We start from the raw sequence: 18,648 nt of genomic DNA, 5'->3' as shown, positions 1-18,648 counted from the left end.
AATCTTTTACTTATTTTCCTGCGTATTACGGGGCCACACGAACCCGACGATTGAGAAATTATGGTTTACGAACACGAAAAAATTGAGAACTCCGGCAGATAGACATAATAGTAATTGTTTGCTCGTTTGCCTTCCCTATCGCTTGTGACCTTGTTTGAGCAGGCGTTCACGATTTTTTGGTGTTCCAACATAGTTACTATGCGAAACCCCCAGCGGATTGGTTCTAATCATCTTTAGACTGCTTTTCGATTTGTCTAGCAATCCTAAAAATAAACGAGCACTTTGCGTTGCCTCGTCTTGGTCTCTGTGGTCTGGTGTGATATATGCACGCGAACGGCTTCCTACCTCGATTCGTCTGCATTCAAATTAAAGTTCATGCAAATTGGCCGCATTGCAACGTACGTTGATGCAATTCCGTGCTGCTTGACGACGTGACCGTTTACTGGGATAGAGCAATGTACTCAATTAAACCATTACCCCTGAAAAGGTCTATCTAGCAACAGCAGCAAAAGCGGTCGAAAACAGACACATATATATTTTTGATTCAATTAATTCTATTCTTACATTGTACTTTTTTTGCTCTTCTTCTCTGTCTAACGCTCTGACGTGAACGAACAGGTAATGGACCAAGCGGAATATCGTTATCGTACATGCTGGCAGGCAATTGGCCATATTGGTCACCGGAGCAAATCCAGAAGCATCCGGACGAGCTGCTGCGGGCTCGGCTGAACTATTACGATGCACACAAGAGTCTGGTGGAGCACGACCTTTTCAGCCTTGCCGATGGATTGGAGGGCCGCAGCACGAACCCAGTTTCACTACTGGTGGGTTTAGAAAACATTTCCCTAAAAAAAGGCATAATAATTGAAATATTTTTTTATTCTATGCTTTTCAATTTCCAGCTGGACAGTTTGCAGCATCCCTGTGCGGACCTCGGCATGGAATTACCTTGCATGGTAGAGTACATGTACCATCCGGAGAAGGAGGTGAGTGCAACTCGGTTGATAAGCTGATTGGGCGGGATGTGGCTCTTAGAGATTAGCAAATTCTAGCTAGAGGAAACAATGAACTCTTATGTTGCAGGGGATGTGCAGTGATTGTAGTTCTTGAACTAATATTCTAGATTTTTTATTGGAGAATTGACATTTGTTATAATGATTTATTTGTTTAAATATGCTATTATGACTTGTATATTCCAATTTGTATTCTTCGCGCAAAACAGCAAAGACATCAATTATTCGAGTTGTGGTCCTAAACGCTAAATTCTCTTCCACTGTGTTCATCAATACTTTTCCATCCTCATTCAGTATAGCATTGTTTCGTTTTTATCAACCTAGAAAAACCGGAATAACCTAGTTTTGTATCTATTCCAATAATATCATCTAACGACATCCGGGTGGAGTTGTCTTATCTTGCTGTATTGTATTTATTGCATGTTTAAGTGATTTTTTCAAAAGTGCTGTAAACTCTGAGGCACACTGTAACGACATAATCACATCCCAAGTAACATTTTGAATTTTCAAGTATACTACAAGCACAAAATAAGCAATACGGTAGTCTCAGTAAACAGAAGATACTGTAAATTGGTCTTGCTTGGGGTATTATGTTCTTTGACTCATGGTTTGCGCGTGATTTTAGGAATACCAGAAATATTGAATTGAATAATTATGAGGAATGCTTAGAGAATAAATTTGTTTTCTTATTCGGAGTACAATTTGAGTTTGAATATATTTTTTTTTTCGAGGTAATAAATCATTTACCTTTCACGCGGAATGGATTTCGAGAGGATGCCGATATGTTCAGTCAACAAGCTTGACGTTGAAGTAATCAAAATCCAAGTAAAATCACGTCCAACGAAATGTGATTTGGTTTAGCATTTATAGATTATTTTCAGCAGATGAAGACGTTTTTAAGAGTTAAGAGTAATTTTTTTAAAGGGCGTAGGGCGTAGGCCAAATTCAAAATATTCTGATTATTGTAGTTCAGAATCCACTGGTTGTCTGAGAGCGAACTGTATCAAATTGCATCACCGAAAAAACGCTGTAGAAAATATCCTAGTTGTCCGATCCTTTTTAAACTTCCAGACAATAAAAGAGACATTAGTCGGCTTTTATTTATTTCTTTCAACATCGATACCATAACCGTACGCTCGTACCTCTCTCTTAACTCCAGTCATTAGTTTCTTTATTGGCAGCAGATTCTCCTGTACGAAAACCCATATTTTCTTCATGTCTTCCTCAGATTCGACCTCCGAGGTTTTCCATGAAAAATAGGTAAAAAACCCCAAATTTTTTTAGCATGTCATTTTCGATTTCGCTGAAACTTTTCACATTTGTTTCTTTTTGATGGAGATGTCATTTTAAGATATCAGTTATTAAGTAGACTCGCGACTGCTGTCCCAAAAGAGCCTATCCAAATTGGTGACTGATGGATGAAAATTTCTATATCAGAGAAATGACTTGTTTGATTGAAATGGTGTCTTCAGAAAAGTTGTAGGTAATAAAATTGCGGTTCTACAAAAAATACAAACCTTAAAAAAAAATTCTGTGCCAAATTTTTCAAATTGTTACAAAATATTGAACATCTCAAAAAGTATCTTTTTAATCTAAATTATTCATTAATCAACACATTCTTACACATTTTAGATGACAATATGTACTACTATCTGCACTGGCGTAGCATGAAGAGAGAGGGAGTGAGGGGAGGCACGCCCCGGGTGTCACTCTCTAGGGGGTAACACCTATGAGGAAAATTTTCATACATGTCACCTTCAAAAAGGTGACATCCGTGAGATTTATTATCTATTAGGTGGAGGTCAAGGTGAAACCCTCGAAAATTATATAAATTTGCCTCTAAGAGTATAGTTTCAACCAGATTTAAGAAAACGGGTAACTTTAGTGCAATTGAAAACGCGCGTGCTAACTCTCACAATTTTTGATAACAAGATGATTTCGGTGCAACCTGGTGGGGGTGACACCCAGAGAAATCGGGATGACACCCAAATTTTCCGCCACGGGTGTCACCCGGTCACGCTACGCCTCTGACTATCTGTCAAAATTTGGTAATGGTAAGATGAAAAACAAAGAAGTTATAAACGTTGAAGTTTTTTTTTCTAGGTGCACATTACAATGTCAAAAATTCCAATCCTACGCTCTGTTTTTGTACTATAATTAATCATTTTTACAATGGCTCTGTAAAAAGGTATTTTTTTAAATTTTTAATATTTTGTGACAACTTGGAAAATTTCGCGCAGAAAAAAAATTTTCTACAGTGTATATATTCTTTCTAGAACCGCCATTTTTATTATACACAACTTTGCTGAAAACACCATTTAAATCAAACAAGCCGTTTTTCTGATACAGAAATTTTGATCCATCAGTTACCGTTTTGGATAGGCCCTTTTGGGACAGCAGTCGCGAGTCAATATGAAGAAATGATATGTTCTTTATCAATAACACGGTGCTCCCACAGACCGTTATTATAAACAAAAATGCACCAAAGAATCAGAGTACACCATTCGATTCGTTATGATGTCCAGAATCTCTGGTCAGAATTTCAAAATCATCGTACGGTACATTTTTGAGTTATGCCCTTTTGAAGGTCGTAAAGTACAAAAAAGTGATATAAAAACGACGGAATACTCAATGTTAAGCACGTTTTTCAGTCACAATTTTATGAAACAACTTCCAAAATAGTTTCTACACATTTCAAGTATATATTTCAAGACATTTACATTTGGTGGAAAGATTTATTTAAAAATCCCACAGTGCACAGTGGTCTAAATTCGAAAAATTGTGATCGTTCTAGATTTGACTATAAAAAATTGATTTTATGTACTCAATGTCATCAGCAAAATTGTTTCATAGAACAAGGCCTTACTTTTGGCGTTTTTGGTTTTTCGATCAATCCACCTAACAGTTAGATAAAAAAATTAGATTAAAAAAAATATTGGTGTACTCAGATTCTTTGGTGCATTTTTTTTATAATAACGGTCTGTGGGAGCACCGTGATAAGTAACAACTGTGAAAAGTTTCAGCGTAATCGGAAATGGTCGATCAGGATCGATTTGCGAAATAGCATGGAATGACTCCTCGATGGGATGCTTTCATAGTGCCTGCTTCATAATAGCTCAGTATTTTCGATGGGGCTTAGCTTCGGTGCTTTAGGTGCTACTGGGCGGTGAAAAACAGTAGCTCCGGAAGCTGCGGGAAGTTCGCCTTGACGTAAGTCTCATCTCTGTGTTCGACAGCGTATATGATCAGTTTAGCAATAATTCATTTGAATAAAAGTTACAAACGTCGTTACTTGCATACAAATCTTCAATCAAGATATTCTTTTTTTTCTTCCCGGTGTTATTTGTTTTCCGAGACGTTAGCCCTCCCATCTCCCCTTGGATAACTTTGATTACCGTAAACTGGGGTGACTTTGATCACTTTTTTGATTGCATCTCAAATATTTTTAGAATATACTGGAAACAATAATCTTTGATATTTTTAAAATAAGAACTGGCATGCACTGAGAAAGATTCAGTCACTACTTCAAAAGTTTAGCAACAATTTTGCTGTTTTTAAATATGCTCTAAAAATTTTATACCAATCATCATTCCGGGGTGACCTTGATCACTTCATTGTTTTGATGAATTTGAAGTAACACTTTGCTACTTTCACTAAATCGAACAGCCTAAAACGACTTAAAAGAGTTTTTAAATACGGACAGCAATTTGGGGGCCATTCACATTCTACGTGAACAGTTTATAATGGCGAATGTCCAAGTTTCATACAAAATTTTAAGAATATTTATGAAGGATTATCTACTGAGAGGGAAGGTATTCTAAAATCATCAAAAACTAGTCCACGAGGAATATGACTTATGCAATTGTCCAAATTTGCATGTTACTTCACGTCTTGGGTTTTTGTTAATGGACTCAACATTGCCTTCAAGGAAAAACTTGCAAAAATAACAATAAAATGTATTGTTATAACATTTGTTCATCTTAAGAACTAATCTGGGAACAAAATAAGAAAACTTTACGTATTGCAACTTATTGTTTTGAACCTGCTTGGACCGATTGTTTGTATGCAACAAAAATCGCTAAAAATACACTTTATTTTTAATTAATATTTTAGCATGAAAACCATTTTTTAAATAGCAGGAAATGCATGAATAGTAGCAACGCTAACATATATCCACACAATCAGTGAAGATTACGACAAATCCCAAGCACTACGAGCGCTTTCTTACCACATTTTCGAAAAAGAGGTACAGTGATCAAAGTCACCCCAGTTTACGGTACATTGGACATAGAAAGAATACGAAATTTGAATCAGCCTTACGGCTACAATAAAATTACATTATTGTAATGGGATTATAAAGCGAGATAACAAAGTGACGTAAATGCCATTTTTTCGAACATGGGGTTTTTATGACAATTTGTTCGTTATTCGAAGACCCTCTTTTTGGTATCTTTCTTGTGGTTGTTACTTATTCGTACGTTGCATAAAATCAAGAAAATAAAGTGACGTAGGCACCCATTTCATACAAAAAAGACAAGTAACCCGTTCGTTTTTGGGCTGTTACTACCACTACCCCAAACTTGCAGGATAATAATGACAAATCTTTTCAATACAGACTCTGCTCGATTTTGGCAACACACTCGAATATTTTCTATTGCTATAATCGAACCATGCCAAAAATGAACGTTTTTTCATGTTTTTTTTACTACTTACTTAAACAGTAGATATGGCCACCAATGGTTTAGTTTTAGAATCGTCGTTAGAGGTGTAGTTTTATCGGTTTTGGTTCAATAATCTGGGAGTATCCGAAACACAACCGGGACAGGTCGCATGTGGCCTATGACAAACTAGATACTTGATATGGGCATCCGAGTATTAAGAGATGTTTTTGAGATTTTTTTTTTCGTTTTATTCTTTTTCGTTTTATTTCTTTTTCGTTTAATTCTCGATGAGACGCAGATGGGGGCGTTGGGCGGGTTCACCGTCTTGGGTACCACATCGATATTCAGCCGCTCTATCTCCTCCAACGATCGCTTCGAATAGTGAGCCGATTTCAGATCCGGCCAGAACACCGCGTCTACGCCCTTATGGTATTTCTTGATGAACAACGCAACTTCCGACAGGCACTACGTACTATAAATTTCCCCGTTCACGGCCAGTTCGGAGCGAAAGAAGAGCGGCTTTGACATCTTCTTCTCGCTGATTGTCACCCACAGCAGTATCTTCTTGGGGAACTTGGTGTGTGAAATGAACGTCACCTCGGAGTTTACTTCGTTCACGGGAAAGGTAAAATACGAAGTGCCCTGCCAGTCGTTGCCATCCAGGGTGAGATACGTCGCCATTCACCGAAGTTAACAACTTTTCTTTTGGCGATTGCTGAATTAATTTGATATAAGAAAGACGAGAAATCTAAAAATGATGATTAAACAACCGTTCGTTTTTGGCACACATGTGTGCCTTAATCGAACTGGGTCAGTAGTAAATTTATGAAAAGTTGACTTGGAAATCCATCCAATTTAGCTAAAAAAGTTTCGCAGCATTCTACCAATCGCCTAGGTCGCCTCTATAACTAGGAACAGGATATTTTAGTTTAGAATGGTACCGTTTGAATGCATATGCGTTTCTTCAGATTTTTGGTATAATATCTTTTCAATTGCAAACCTCACTAAACTGAAAATCAATTATAAAGCAGCGGCTAGTCACTCGCAAGCTCACTTTTTGTTCGCGATGTTTATTTTAGATCTATGTTGTAAGTGGCTACGCTTTTTTTCTAAACAATGTCATATCCACAGTTTCGCTAGACGCAAAGAGATTTGATTCCGTATGACATACAAAATATTTATTTGTTGGCAAACAGTGGAACTGAACCGTAGAGCTCTCAGCCACGCAACAAAATACAGACATTGTATCGTATTGCAGCTTGGAAGGAAGACAAAAAATTCTTGTTGTGACAGATAGCACAAGGTACTGTACTCTCAGCCACGCAACAGTTCATAACGCTGTTGCGTATTGCAAACTGCATCTGTGCGGCTGGGGAACAACCAAATTCTTTTCGTGCTGACATTGATGGGCGGCAAATTAATAATGGAATTCAAAGTGCTGTCGTGAAGTTAAATGAACCGTTTTTCTTAAGGTGCTCCGATATTTTGAACGAAATGTATTATATTTTCTGAAACAAATACAACATTCTCAGCAGAATACGCCAAACTTTTCCTTGAATCTGATTAGTTTTGTATGTACCGCTGTTCATACACTGCATTGTCGAGTTGTGGTGATAATAGAACTTTTGCGTATCTGTAGCAGACTTGGACAACAGTGCTTTAATAAAAATCATTCACTAACGTCTACCAGATATGTGTAACAACCTTGAAAAAGGCATAAATGCGTCATGATCAGATTGCGTACGATTTCCACACTGACAAAATATTTTTCTTTGTCTAGTCTGATTATTATTTCAGTGGAAATCAAGCTATGATATCATTACCATGTCCATGCTTGTCCACGAGGGGGGAGGGAGCGACTTCTTTTCAAGTTATAAGATACCAATTAAAGCTGGTTCAAGAGTTGCTTTTTTCAACTTGGAACTAATGTCTATTGTGGCCTTTTCACTGTTTTTTTGGTTTCCTAAGTTTTTGAAGTGCTTCTTCAGTTATTTCACGGTGTCCTTTTGATTGTTCTGCTCCTGGGTTTTCTAGCTTTAGGGAGCACTTCAGTTAAATTTTAAACGCTTTTGGTTATTTTCAGGAATACTTGAGATCATGCATCTATATGTTTCGTAAATGCTAAAAGGAACCTGAATTCGGAGTTTTTCTGGTCTCTTAAGTTAAAGTTTGATAATATGTATGAAAATTTTGGAAATGACAATCGTTTTCAATTTGTGAATGATATGTAAGTTTTATTTCTATGTTATTGTTTTAGTTTCTGGTCTCAACTGTCTTTTAAAAGTAATTTCCATTTTTTGGACTAAAATAAGACCTTTTTTCTGTTTAGAATAGGAAGCGTTTCGAGGTAATTTTATAACACCTTTTCATTTTCGTTTATGTCTTATTTTCGATACGTTTTTAGATTTTTAGTTCTTCCTCCTTAAATTTCCTAAAATTTATATAACAAATACTAGAATTCAGTTTTTTGAAAAACGAGAACGGGTTCGCACTATTTAAAAAAGTGAGGAGTCAAATTGATGCAGACTGAGCTTTCAATTCAACCCTTGACAACCGCTCTGTTCACCGATTGGGAGCTTTATGTGGGAGTAAATAAACAAGGTATTTCAACGGATAACAACAGTTCACATCGGTGATGCTCTGTTGGCTTTCACCAGCAAATTTGTTTTCTTTTAATTAAATATTGATAGTAGATAGCGTATGCACTTAACAACATGAATTCATCATCCTCTTATCAATATTTCTATCAATTGAAACAACCCTATAGGTGACTTTCCATAGTTAAACACGCTGGTACGGTATCAATTCAAACAATGCTTCAATCTGAGTGGAACGCTTACTATATTTACGGATATGTTCATCATAAATAATGGTTTTTAGTGATGTGTTCATCATAAATAATGGTTTCATTACGTGATGGAGCTCATTAGAGCATAACGATAACTGAAATGCACTCAAATTCTGTCTATACATTATATTTCCGCATTACAGCGAGTGCGCTTCATGGGAGAACGTGTACCCAATGCTTTCGTGGAAATCATGAAAAATCCCGCAAACTGTCAAATGTTCTGCCTGCACTGAAAGTGCTTGTCAGTGCAGATTTCCACCAATGACATTTTCCCCCCATCGCAGCTTTCCAACCTCTCCAGTTCCTTTGTGTTGCGTGATGTGCTGATGCACTTTATCCACAATGGAAGAAGAGTCTCCATTTTCTATCCGATAATAATTAAAGAGTGCACTCCTGGTAGCACTTTGTCATTCTCAGTTGATTAAACATTATATCCGTATACAGGGAGTTGGAGACAATAAACGGAAATGAAGCTTTGAGCCAGAAATAGGCGCTTCATAATGCATGTAGATGTGTAAATGTTTGCGCGCTGTGTTAGAAGGATGCAGCAGTTAGCGAGCTCATACAATAATCTGATATTAATCCTTTATTTGCAGATTGATCACCTCGTGCTAGGTCGAGGTCCACCCGGCGGGTCCTGGCATCGCATGGATCCGAATCTGCGAACGCTTTCGCTTGCAGCCTGGATGTCCCTTCCTGGATTACCTTTCACCGAGTGGGAAAAACACCATCCACCAGTTGTTGATCCCTTCGAGCACCCGTACCTGCCACCAACTGAAACTGAGGAAGGTGTAAAAATCCTCAAATCAAACAATCAACATGGTGCAAGCATGAATCGCAACAGAAAGATACTTACCGGTAGCAGTAGTGCTAGTTCTAATCGTAGCTTTAACACCGAATGTGATAGATGCATCGGGTTGAATCGACAGCAACCACAGCGACCCAAAGTGTCCTTAATATGCAGTCGGTGTCGGGCCATTAACAGCGCTATCGCATTGGAAAATCCAGATTCAACTAGGCAGCAGCAAACTAGCGTCGTCTATCAGGAACGCAATGGCAAGGTCAATACTAAACTGTATCCTCCGAGGCGAAATCTGTCATTGAAGAGACAACTGTCGAAGGAGGTTGAAACGCGGGCGCTGATCTCGCGTGTGGCGCAGTACTACGAAAGCTACGTGGAGGAAATGCAGCTGTCGAAGTACTTCATGAATGACACGGTCGTGACAACGGTACTCCCGCTGGATCTGTCCGCGGTCGGTGGACCGATCGCGGATCACTTGCGGAACGGCAGGTGGATCGTTTCAGGGTGAGTGTTGCTGATTTGTTTTTTTTAGTGATGTTTGAAATATACTTCAATTTAAATAACTTCAAATCTTTTTATTCCAGATTTGATCGACACACTGGAAAGAGATTCACAGTGGTATGCCAGAACCTGGTGCTAGCTAACGGGGCCTCTGATCTGGCCAACCGGCTTGGAATCAAAGGCGAGGGCTTAGACATGCCGTGGGTCAAATACGAACTGCCTCATCTAGAGCGGGAATTGGAACAGTACGACGACGGAGCAATGGCCCATCTGAAACCGGTGCTGATCGTTGGTGCTGGATTGAGTGCAGCTGACGCCGTTACTATTTGTCGATCCTCCGGCATTCCGGTCGTGCATGTCTACCGCAGCCGTACCGCTGGCTTGGATAAAATGCTTCCGGGAAATGTTTATCCCGAGTATCACGAGGTACACAAAATGATGAAGGATTCCAATCGAAGGTACGAATTGTACACGCCGCTGCCTGAGCACACCATTGCAGATTTGTCGCAGGGACCGAATGACTCGCATCGAGTCATTGTACAGCACTTGAAAACGGGAGAACGTCGAGAGATCGAAGTTTCGTTTTGCGCCATCTTAATCGGATCACGACCAGATCTACGGTTTATGTCCGGATTAACTAAAAGCGGATATACGCTCCCGCAGAATGGCCACGAAAACGGTTCCGTAAACCACCGACACCAGTCGACAGCCATAGTGGTTGAGGAAACAGAAAACAACCCTCGTGAGAATCGTTCTCTGCAGCCTGTAACGATTTGGTCTATAACGGAACATTTACTAACATCCCGCTTAGGAAGGAAATTATTTTGGTTCAAAAATATCTGCGCGAAATGCCGCCATTTGAACGTTTGTGACCGAAATAATAGGTACAAACACTACCAACCAGCCGCGACTACTGGAGTTATTGAGGAAAGGAATTTACCGAACTGCGGTCAAAATTTGAGCTTGTTAGGCAAAAGCTGCGGATGTAAACTGCTAACCGCAACACCAGCAGTTAATGACCATCAAGCATTAGCGTCCGGATTAGGGCTTGGTGAGAACCAAAATAAACCAATAGACTGCAAAAGCAATCCAATTGAAGTGGACAAGTACAGTAATGCTGTTCTACGAACTCCTCACAAAGGGCTGTACGCCATGGGACCATTGGTTGGCGATAATTTTGTACGGTTTATTCCTGGCGGAGCCCTTAGCATTACATCGGCGCTGCACAAACGAGCTGAAAATGATTGACGCGTTCCTGGCCGGGCGGTGCGTTTGTTCTTTGTCTAAGGCACGCTCTAGGATGGCGTGTCTTCAGGTCGATGCAAAAACCTAATTGTTTTGTCAGTTAGGCCTCCGTATCGAGCGTACCATATTTATTCGGGATTCGCTTCTCGAACCGAAAGAACGAAGCCAAACATTGTTCAAGATAGAAATGATTGATTCACGCTACAAGAGCGTTGGTGAGGGAAGTGAACGTTTTAGTTTAGACTCAAACCAGTCACGTTACGAAACGTTATCATGCACACATGCGGGTGCGTGACTTTATTCAGCCGCGGAGCTTTAGCTCATTTCGATAGTTTTGTAGATGATAATTTATTTATAGATGTTCGTAGAGATAAACATTATTTATGTTATAAAGTTTTCGAACTAATATCACCCCTATGAATGAAAATATTTTGTTCTGTACACAATACCTTCTATTCGTGACCATTATTTGTACCAGGTGTTGGCCCTTTCCACATTCCTGCTTTTTAAAACGTAAGATGACTTGTTATAACTCTGCTAGGTGCCAGTATTGTGATAGTTATCTACACCGTAACAAACTGTATTTAAACTATCACTTTTTGAATAGACACTATTTACGGAAAATTTTGTAATATGATATCAAAACATTGGTCGCATTGGTGGATACCAATTCGTCAAAAGCGCTACCGCCACTAGACTAACTCTAATTTACCTGTGCATGCGGAATGGTAAATAATTTTTTTCAAATTACCAACTAATGGTCGATTTGTGGATACTTTAGGAAAGTTGCAACCAAATTTGTGTAGTTCATATGATTTTACTATTTCGTTAAATTTTTTAACTTGTTTATTTAGTTGTACTACGACTTGTTTGTCATATGAAGCTCTTACTTAGCATTACGTGTTTGCTTTAAGATATTGCTAACAGCGATACATTTACAATCGCAATCGGAATTGTGTAGCTTATTTTGATCATTTGATACCATTCCCCGGTTAACCCCACAATGAGTGTCTTACATCCATTCTGAAAGTTCGTCGTGAATTAGTTTGACACTGGGCAAAAGTGCTCATGAATTTTTTGAATACGATTGATATGGGCTATTAGAGTAAAATTCTAAATTTTTCATAAAACTTTTCAAACCAGAAAAACTTAGATAGTCTTACTGTTACTGTGAGGCACCTTTGTTGTATTCTAAGACTCGCCAACCTTAGCTTACTCGTCAGTATCTAGAGAACGTATTACAGAGGCCAGACTAGCGATCGATTTAGTTACATTTGATACCGTTGAGTGCGGTTACGTAAAAACTCAGCATCGTAGGATCAATACTTCATACATAAGTACATAAATCGAACTAAGAGAACGAACCGAATAGAGACTGATTTGCATAAATTGAGGTAGTTTTAGCTCCTAAGCGTGTGATGAAACGGATCAAAAATCAAAAAAAAAAATTAAACATTGAATGAAAAAAGCTCCGAAGTAGGTATTTTAAAGTTCTCTATATGTCAACATTTTCTCTTTTCCCATCTGATGTCATACTTTCCATACAAAATCTTTTCCACCTGCCGTACGTAAACACCTAAAAACTGAGCTAGTCCACATTCATAATTCAGTAACTTGCGTACTGATATCGCTCACTACCGTAGTGTATAAAATTATTAATATTCGTTATTTAAAATAGTGATTTCGTAGTTTCACAAGTTTTACAAATAGTTAGTATTTACAGATACCGTTGAAGGCACTGTTTGATCGCACTTGCAAAACGACAGTTTGTTGAATAGAGAAGTTTCGAGTTAATCAAATCGAGGCAATTAAAGCAAAATAAAAAACCACACAGGGTAGACTCAAAGTCGATGTTTGCAATTTTACTCTCAAATAGCAGTCAAGCAGTAAGAATAAAAAATCAAAAGAAAAGGTTTTATATTTTGGCACAGTTGCAAACTGTTGGCATCTTCGATGCGAGGTTTTTATTCTTTTTCTTTTTGTTACGAATTAAATAATGTTGGACTGATGCATCGCAATAAGAATGGCTGTCGTGTCATCCGAAAACTCCATACTGTCAATCAATATCACACACGGTTCAGCGGAATATCGACAAATGATTACTACATTAGATCGTGCAGAAGATCTAAAGTAGTGCATAGAGCATGGTGCTAACTAGTGTTACGTTTTCGGACCATGTTGATATAAGCTTCATAACATCAAGGAATGTAATGTTGGAGGACTCCTGTAACATAATTGCCAATTTGTAAAAGGAGATTAAAAGAGCATTTTAAATTATACATCATACGCGATTGTTTTCCAGATCATCAAGCTATTGCGTCACTAGAACGTTACGGAAGTGGTGTTTCAAGATTTATTATCACCAGATCCATTCGCTGCAGTACCGAAATCACAGAAAGTGACTTCAGATTCTTGAAACACCTCTTGCTTTTCCCAATAACAAGCAGTAGATACTGTTGGGGGCACTGCCCGTGCGCCTCTGCCCGTGCGAGATTCATTCTCAAACACCCTGCTCACTTGAAGTCAATTCATTATAGCGAGATCCACAATCTAAAATACCCTGCTCATTTATCGACTATCACTTCCTCCTTATCAGCACTATTGTCTTTCACTTACACTCTTTACTGCAAGGAAGAAACACGTTGTTCAAAATTTATAAGAAGTTTCAGTTAGAGAAAATTGTCTGATATTGTTAGTGACAGTTATATGAAAAGACCAAAATTCTTTAGAGCTCCGTCTAATCAAACTACGACGCCGCTAGAAAGAGGTCCGAAACTGTCCCAACAATTCTCTAAAGAATTTTGTGGTTTGTTGGAGAATGATGTCTGAATCCAGCCGATTCGATTGCCGTTGCTGCGAGCTGGCCAATGATATCGATGATCTGGTCCAGTGCGAAGGTAGATGTGGCGGATGGTTCCACTACGGCTGTGTGGGATTTGACGACGGGAGGAAGGAATTAAATTGGAAGTGCCATGATTGTATCGGTAGCGGCGTGGCCAACGAGCCAGTTGTCACAAGTTCTGCAGTAGTTTCGATGTCGACCAGTGAACCACCACCAACTACTTGCAAGGAAACGAGTGTGCTTGACCCAAAGGCAGAGAGAACAAAGCTCAACCTCAAATTACTGGAAGAACAACAGGCGTTTCTTTTGCGAGAGATCGAGTTAGATCGTACAATGGAGTGCGAGAGGAAAAAGCTACAAGTGGAACAGGCGGCATGGCGAAGACGATGCGAGTTTTTAACGACTTTAGCTGAGGTAGCTGATGGTCCCCAAGTCGATAACAACACCTGCGTTACTTCGAGTTCGAGTTCTTCGAGAAGCACTCTCCAAGGTGTCGAAAATGCTCCAGTACCGTTTTCGCTCGTTAATACTGCTGCTACAGGAATTAATTCCTTCGGAATACCACCAATGTCATCCTCTGTACTGCCGAGGAGTGTTCATCCTACATGTGCGTCAACGTACCCGAGTGCAGTGAGATCGACCACCAGTTACGGGCACGATTTTCTCTCCGGTGGGGGGAGATACAACCTCGGATCGTCGACACCTATTACGTCAGCGACAGCAACACCTTGGGTTGATCCAGTGACGAATCAGACGGTTCTTACCCAATCACTGCCGCCGACAATAAGTACGATTGGTTTGTTTGGAACAAATGTAAGTCAGAATAATCATTTACAAAGATATAACAACCAACTGCAAGTAGGGTTAGGACAAGTTTCTCAATATCCACTCACTAGTGCAGGGCCAGCTTATTCTCATATCAATATTTCGAACGCAAATACATTCCCATACGTTCCCGTGTCCGTATCTCAGTATACTCCCAATATTTCTGGTGCCAATCAAACAATTCCAGTACGAAACCTTGGCAATATTCCTGGTTCCAATCAAACAATTCCGGTAGGGAATCATTGCAATATTCCTGGTGCCGGTCAATCATTATCGGTAGAAAATAGTATCGATCAAGGTGTACCTACATCCCGCCAGTTAGCCGCCAGGCACGTTATGCCGAAAGATCTTCCTGCGTTTAGTGGGAGCCCTGAGGAGTGGCCCATGTTTTATAGTGCATTTTACACGTCAACAGAGGCTTGTGGTTACAGTGAAGTGGAGAACCTCGGCCGACTTCAACGCTGTCTAAAGGGCAGTGCATTGGAAGCAGTACGAAGCCGTCTTCTACTTCCCTCTGCGGTACCACAGGTGATGCAAACACTGCAGCTTTTGTATGGACGTCCTGAGCAGATAATTCATGCTCTTCTCTTAAAAGTCAGGGAAGTTCCGGCCCCGAAAGCGGAAAATCTGAAAACATTAGTAACGTTTGGTATGGCAGTGCAGAATTTTTGCGATTATCTAGTGGCAGCGGATCAAGTGGCTCATCTCTCTAATCCAGTTCTCTTACAAGAGCTAATCGACAAATTACCCGCACACCTGAAATTGGATTGGGTGGTATATAAACGGCAGTATATGGTCGCAGATTTACGTGTTTTTGGCAGCTATATGGCAAATCTAGTGTCTGCTGCGGCGGATGTCACACTGACGCTTGAGCCTACTAACGCGAAGGTAGGCAGAGGGGATAAGCCGAAAGGGTTCGTCAACGCTCATGCAAATTCAGCGGAAGTGAGTGAACAGGCAAAATCGAGATCGAGTTCTATAAAAACAGAAAATTCACCGGTGCGATGTTTTATCTGCAGCGATCCAGATCATAAAGTAAAAGAGTGTGGCGTTTTTAAAAATATGAGTGGAGTCGACAGATGGAAGGTTGTACAAAATCACCAGCTATGCCGCATTTGCCTTGGCAAGCACGGGAGGAAACCGTGCCGTTCTCAAATACGTTGTGAGATGCAAGGGTGTCAAATGCGCCATCACCCGTTATTACATCGTGGTTCTTCAACGCCAATGTCGGCAAGTGCGTCATCTAGTTATAGAGACACCGTTGCAATTCGGAATCAAATGGAAGGAGTCAACACACACCGGCACAGTCAGGGTACCACGCTGTTTCGCATTTTACCGGTGACTATTTCAGCAAAAGGAAGAAGTGTTGATACATTCGCTTTCCTCGATGAGGGGTCTTCAGTTACGTTGATGGAAAAATGGATTGCAGATGCACTCGATGTTGAGGGTATCAAAAAACGTCTGTGCTTATCGTGGACAGGTAATGTTACTAGAGATGAAGAAAACTCTCAAGAAGTTACGATAGAAATATCAGGAAACAATTCAGACCGTCGATATAAGCTTGAAGGCGTTCGAACTGTTAGGACACTTGCACTCCCGACACAATCGCTTCGGTACCGGGAGCTAGCTGAACACTACCAACATCTTCGTAAGCTGCCAGTCGTGGATTACGAGTCTGTGACACCCGGAATTCTGATAGGCGCGGGACATACAATGTTGACCGCTACCAAGAAACTCCGAGAAGGGCGAACAGGCGAGCCTGTTGCTGCAAAAACCCGGCTTGGATGGGCGGTGTATGGACCAGTGGAACAACGGATGCAGAGTCGTTGCTATACCTTCCATATTTGTGAATGCACAGGCGATACTCAGTTACACGAAATGGTTAAACAATATTTTACCGTAGAGAACGTCGGCGTTTCGGCTGACAAAGGACCGGAATCGGATGATGAAAAGCGGGCAAGATTAATCCTTGAGCAAACAACGAAAAGAATCGATGGAGGCTTCGAAACTGGACTATTGTGGCGACATGATCATGTGGAATTCCCGGATAGCTATCCCATGGCGATGCGCAGGCTAAAGTGCTTTGAAAGACGGCTAAAAGCAAATTCTCTCATCGAAGAAAACGTTCGACGGCAAATGATTGAATACCAACAAAAAGGATATATTCACGAAGCGACGCAGGAGGAAATAGAAACAGCGGACCCACGCTTGGTCTGGTATTTGCCGTTAAACGTGGTTCTCAATCCGAAAAAACCAAATAAGATTCGCCTCGTGTGGGACGCCGCTGCTAAAGTCGATGGGATTTCGCTGAATAGTATGCTGCTGAAAGGACCGGATCTCATCGTACCACTCTCAACAGTCCTGTACGGGTTTAGAGAACGCAAAGTAGCCCTGGGTGGCGACCTACAAGAAATGTTCCATCAGGCTAAAATACGATTAGAGGATCGTAACTCCCAGCGTTTCCTTATGCGAGATGACCCAAGTCAAACACCGCGGATTTTTATAATGGACGTGGCAACGTTTGGTTCGACGTCTTCGCCATGTTCAGTGCAGTACATTAAAAACCTGAACGCTCAAGAATTTATCGATCGTTATCCTAGGGCAGTTGAGGCGATCCAGCAGCGGCATTATGTTGATGACTATCTGGACAGCTTTGATAGCGAAGAAGAAGCGTGTCGAGTGGCAGAGGAGGTCAAGTTAGTGCACAAAGAAGGCGGTTTCACCATGCGGAACTGGTTGTCTAATTCTGCTGCAGTCCTTCGACGAATCGGAGGAACAGATGTACAGCGCGAGAAGGCAGTTGATGTAGACAAAAGCGGGCGGACTGAGAGAGTTTTGGGGATGCTTTGGGCATCTGAACCTGATGTCTTCGTCTATACCAATGCAATGAACTTGGCTGCAATCGCCCCGACTAAGAGGGGCATTTTACGGTGCGTGATGAGCCAGTACGATCCACTTGGCTTACTGTCTCACTTTTTTATCCATGGCCGTGTAATAATACAGAACATCTGGCGGACAAAGGCTGGCTGGGACGACAATGTCGGAGGGGATATCCTCGAAAGCTGGCATCGGTGGACGAGCTTATTCGATGATCTCAAGCAAGTAAGCATCTCCCGCGCCTATTTCCCGAATGTGACATCAGATGAGATTGAAGATCTCCAGCTTCACATATTTGTCGACGCCAGTGAGACAGCATTTGCCTGCGTCGGCTACTTTCGGGCAAAGATCCGTGGCGAATTTCGCTGCGCACTGGTGGGCGCAAAAGCAAAGGTTGCTCCTTTAAAGTCCCTCTCTGTGCCCCGGTTGGAGTTGCAGGCAGCCGTTATCGGGTGTAGGTTAATGAAAACACTCTGCGCAGGTCACAATTTACCGATCATGAGAAGGGTGTTATGGACCGACTCTAAAACAGTACTCGCATGGATCAATTCCGATCACCGCCGCTACCGGCAGTTTGTGGCGTGTAGAATGGGAGAGATCCTCTCCAAAACTAATGCCGAAGATTGGAAGTGGGTACCCACGAAACAAAATGTGGCGGACGAGGCAACAAAATGGGGCAAAGGACCTAACTTATACCCAGAAAGTCGCTGGTTTACTGGACCCAGTTCCTGAGAGAAACAGAAGCATCTTGGCCACGACAGTTTATAAGCGAAGAAACCCCAGAAGAACTGAAACCTTGTCTGGTACAATATATTGTAGTAAATGAGGTAATCGATTGGAGCCGTTTCTCTAAGTTTGAAAGAGTTTGGCGTGCAGTCGCATATGTACACCGTGCAATAAAAAACTTTCGTCGAAAGAAACAGGGATTACCACTTGAACATGGTTGTCTTACCCCGGAGGAATTGAATAGGGCCCAAGACACTTTATGGCTTCTAGTTCAAAAACATGCCTTCCCGGAAGAAGTAGAGCTACTG

The 18,648-nt window shown here is 40.8% G+C and overlaps 1 protein-coding gene across 2 annotated transcripts in view; it reads left to right on the top strand.

Annotated features, from left to right (window-relative positions):
• LOC129722057 (oxidative stress-induced growth inhibitor 2-like) overlaps window positions 1-13,081 on the top strand; it is a 70,835-nt gene extending 57,754 nt beyond the window's left edge. Inside the window, exons 4-7 of one of the 2 annotated variants that reach the window (XM_055675269.1) lie at window positions 619-824; window positions 903-986; window positions 9,119-9,828; window positions 9,909-13,081. In XM_055675269.1, the coding sequence (XP_055531244.1) occupies window positions 619-824; window positions 903-986; window positions 9,119-9,828; window positions 9,909-11,073 (2,165 nt within the window). In that variant the 3' untranslated portion in view covers window positions 11,074-13,081. Of the gene's footprint in view, window positions 1-618; window positions 825-902; window positions 987-8,835; window positions 9,037-9,118; window positions 9,829-9,908 lie in introns of those variants that run through there. The other variant, XM_055675270.1, reaches the window with a different exon arrangement.
• The last annotated feature ends 5,567 nt before the right edge of the window (window positions 13,082-18,648 follow it).

This window comes from Wyeomyia smithii, chromosome 2 (genome assembly GCF_029784165.1).
Source record: "Wyeomyia smithii strain HCP4-BCI-WySm-NY-G18 chromosome 2, ASM2978416v1, whole genome shotgun sequence".
Taxonomy (NCBI): domain Eukaryota; kingdom Metazoa; phylum Arthropoda; class Insecta; order Diptera; family Culicidae; genus Wyeomyia; species Wyeomyia smithii.
Note: the sequence above shows the minus strand (reverse complement) of the source record. Positions and strands in the feature narration are given on the sequence as shown.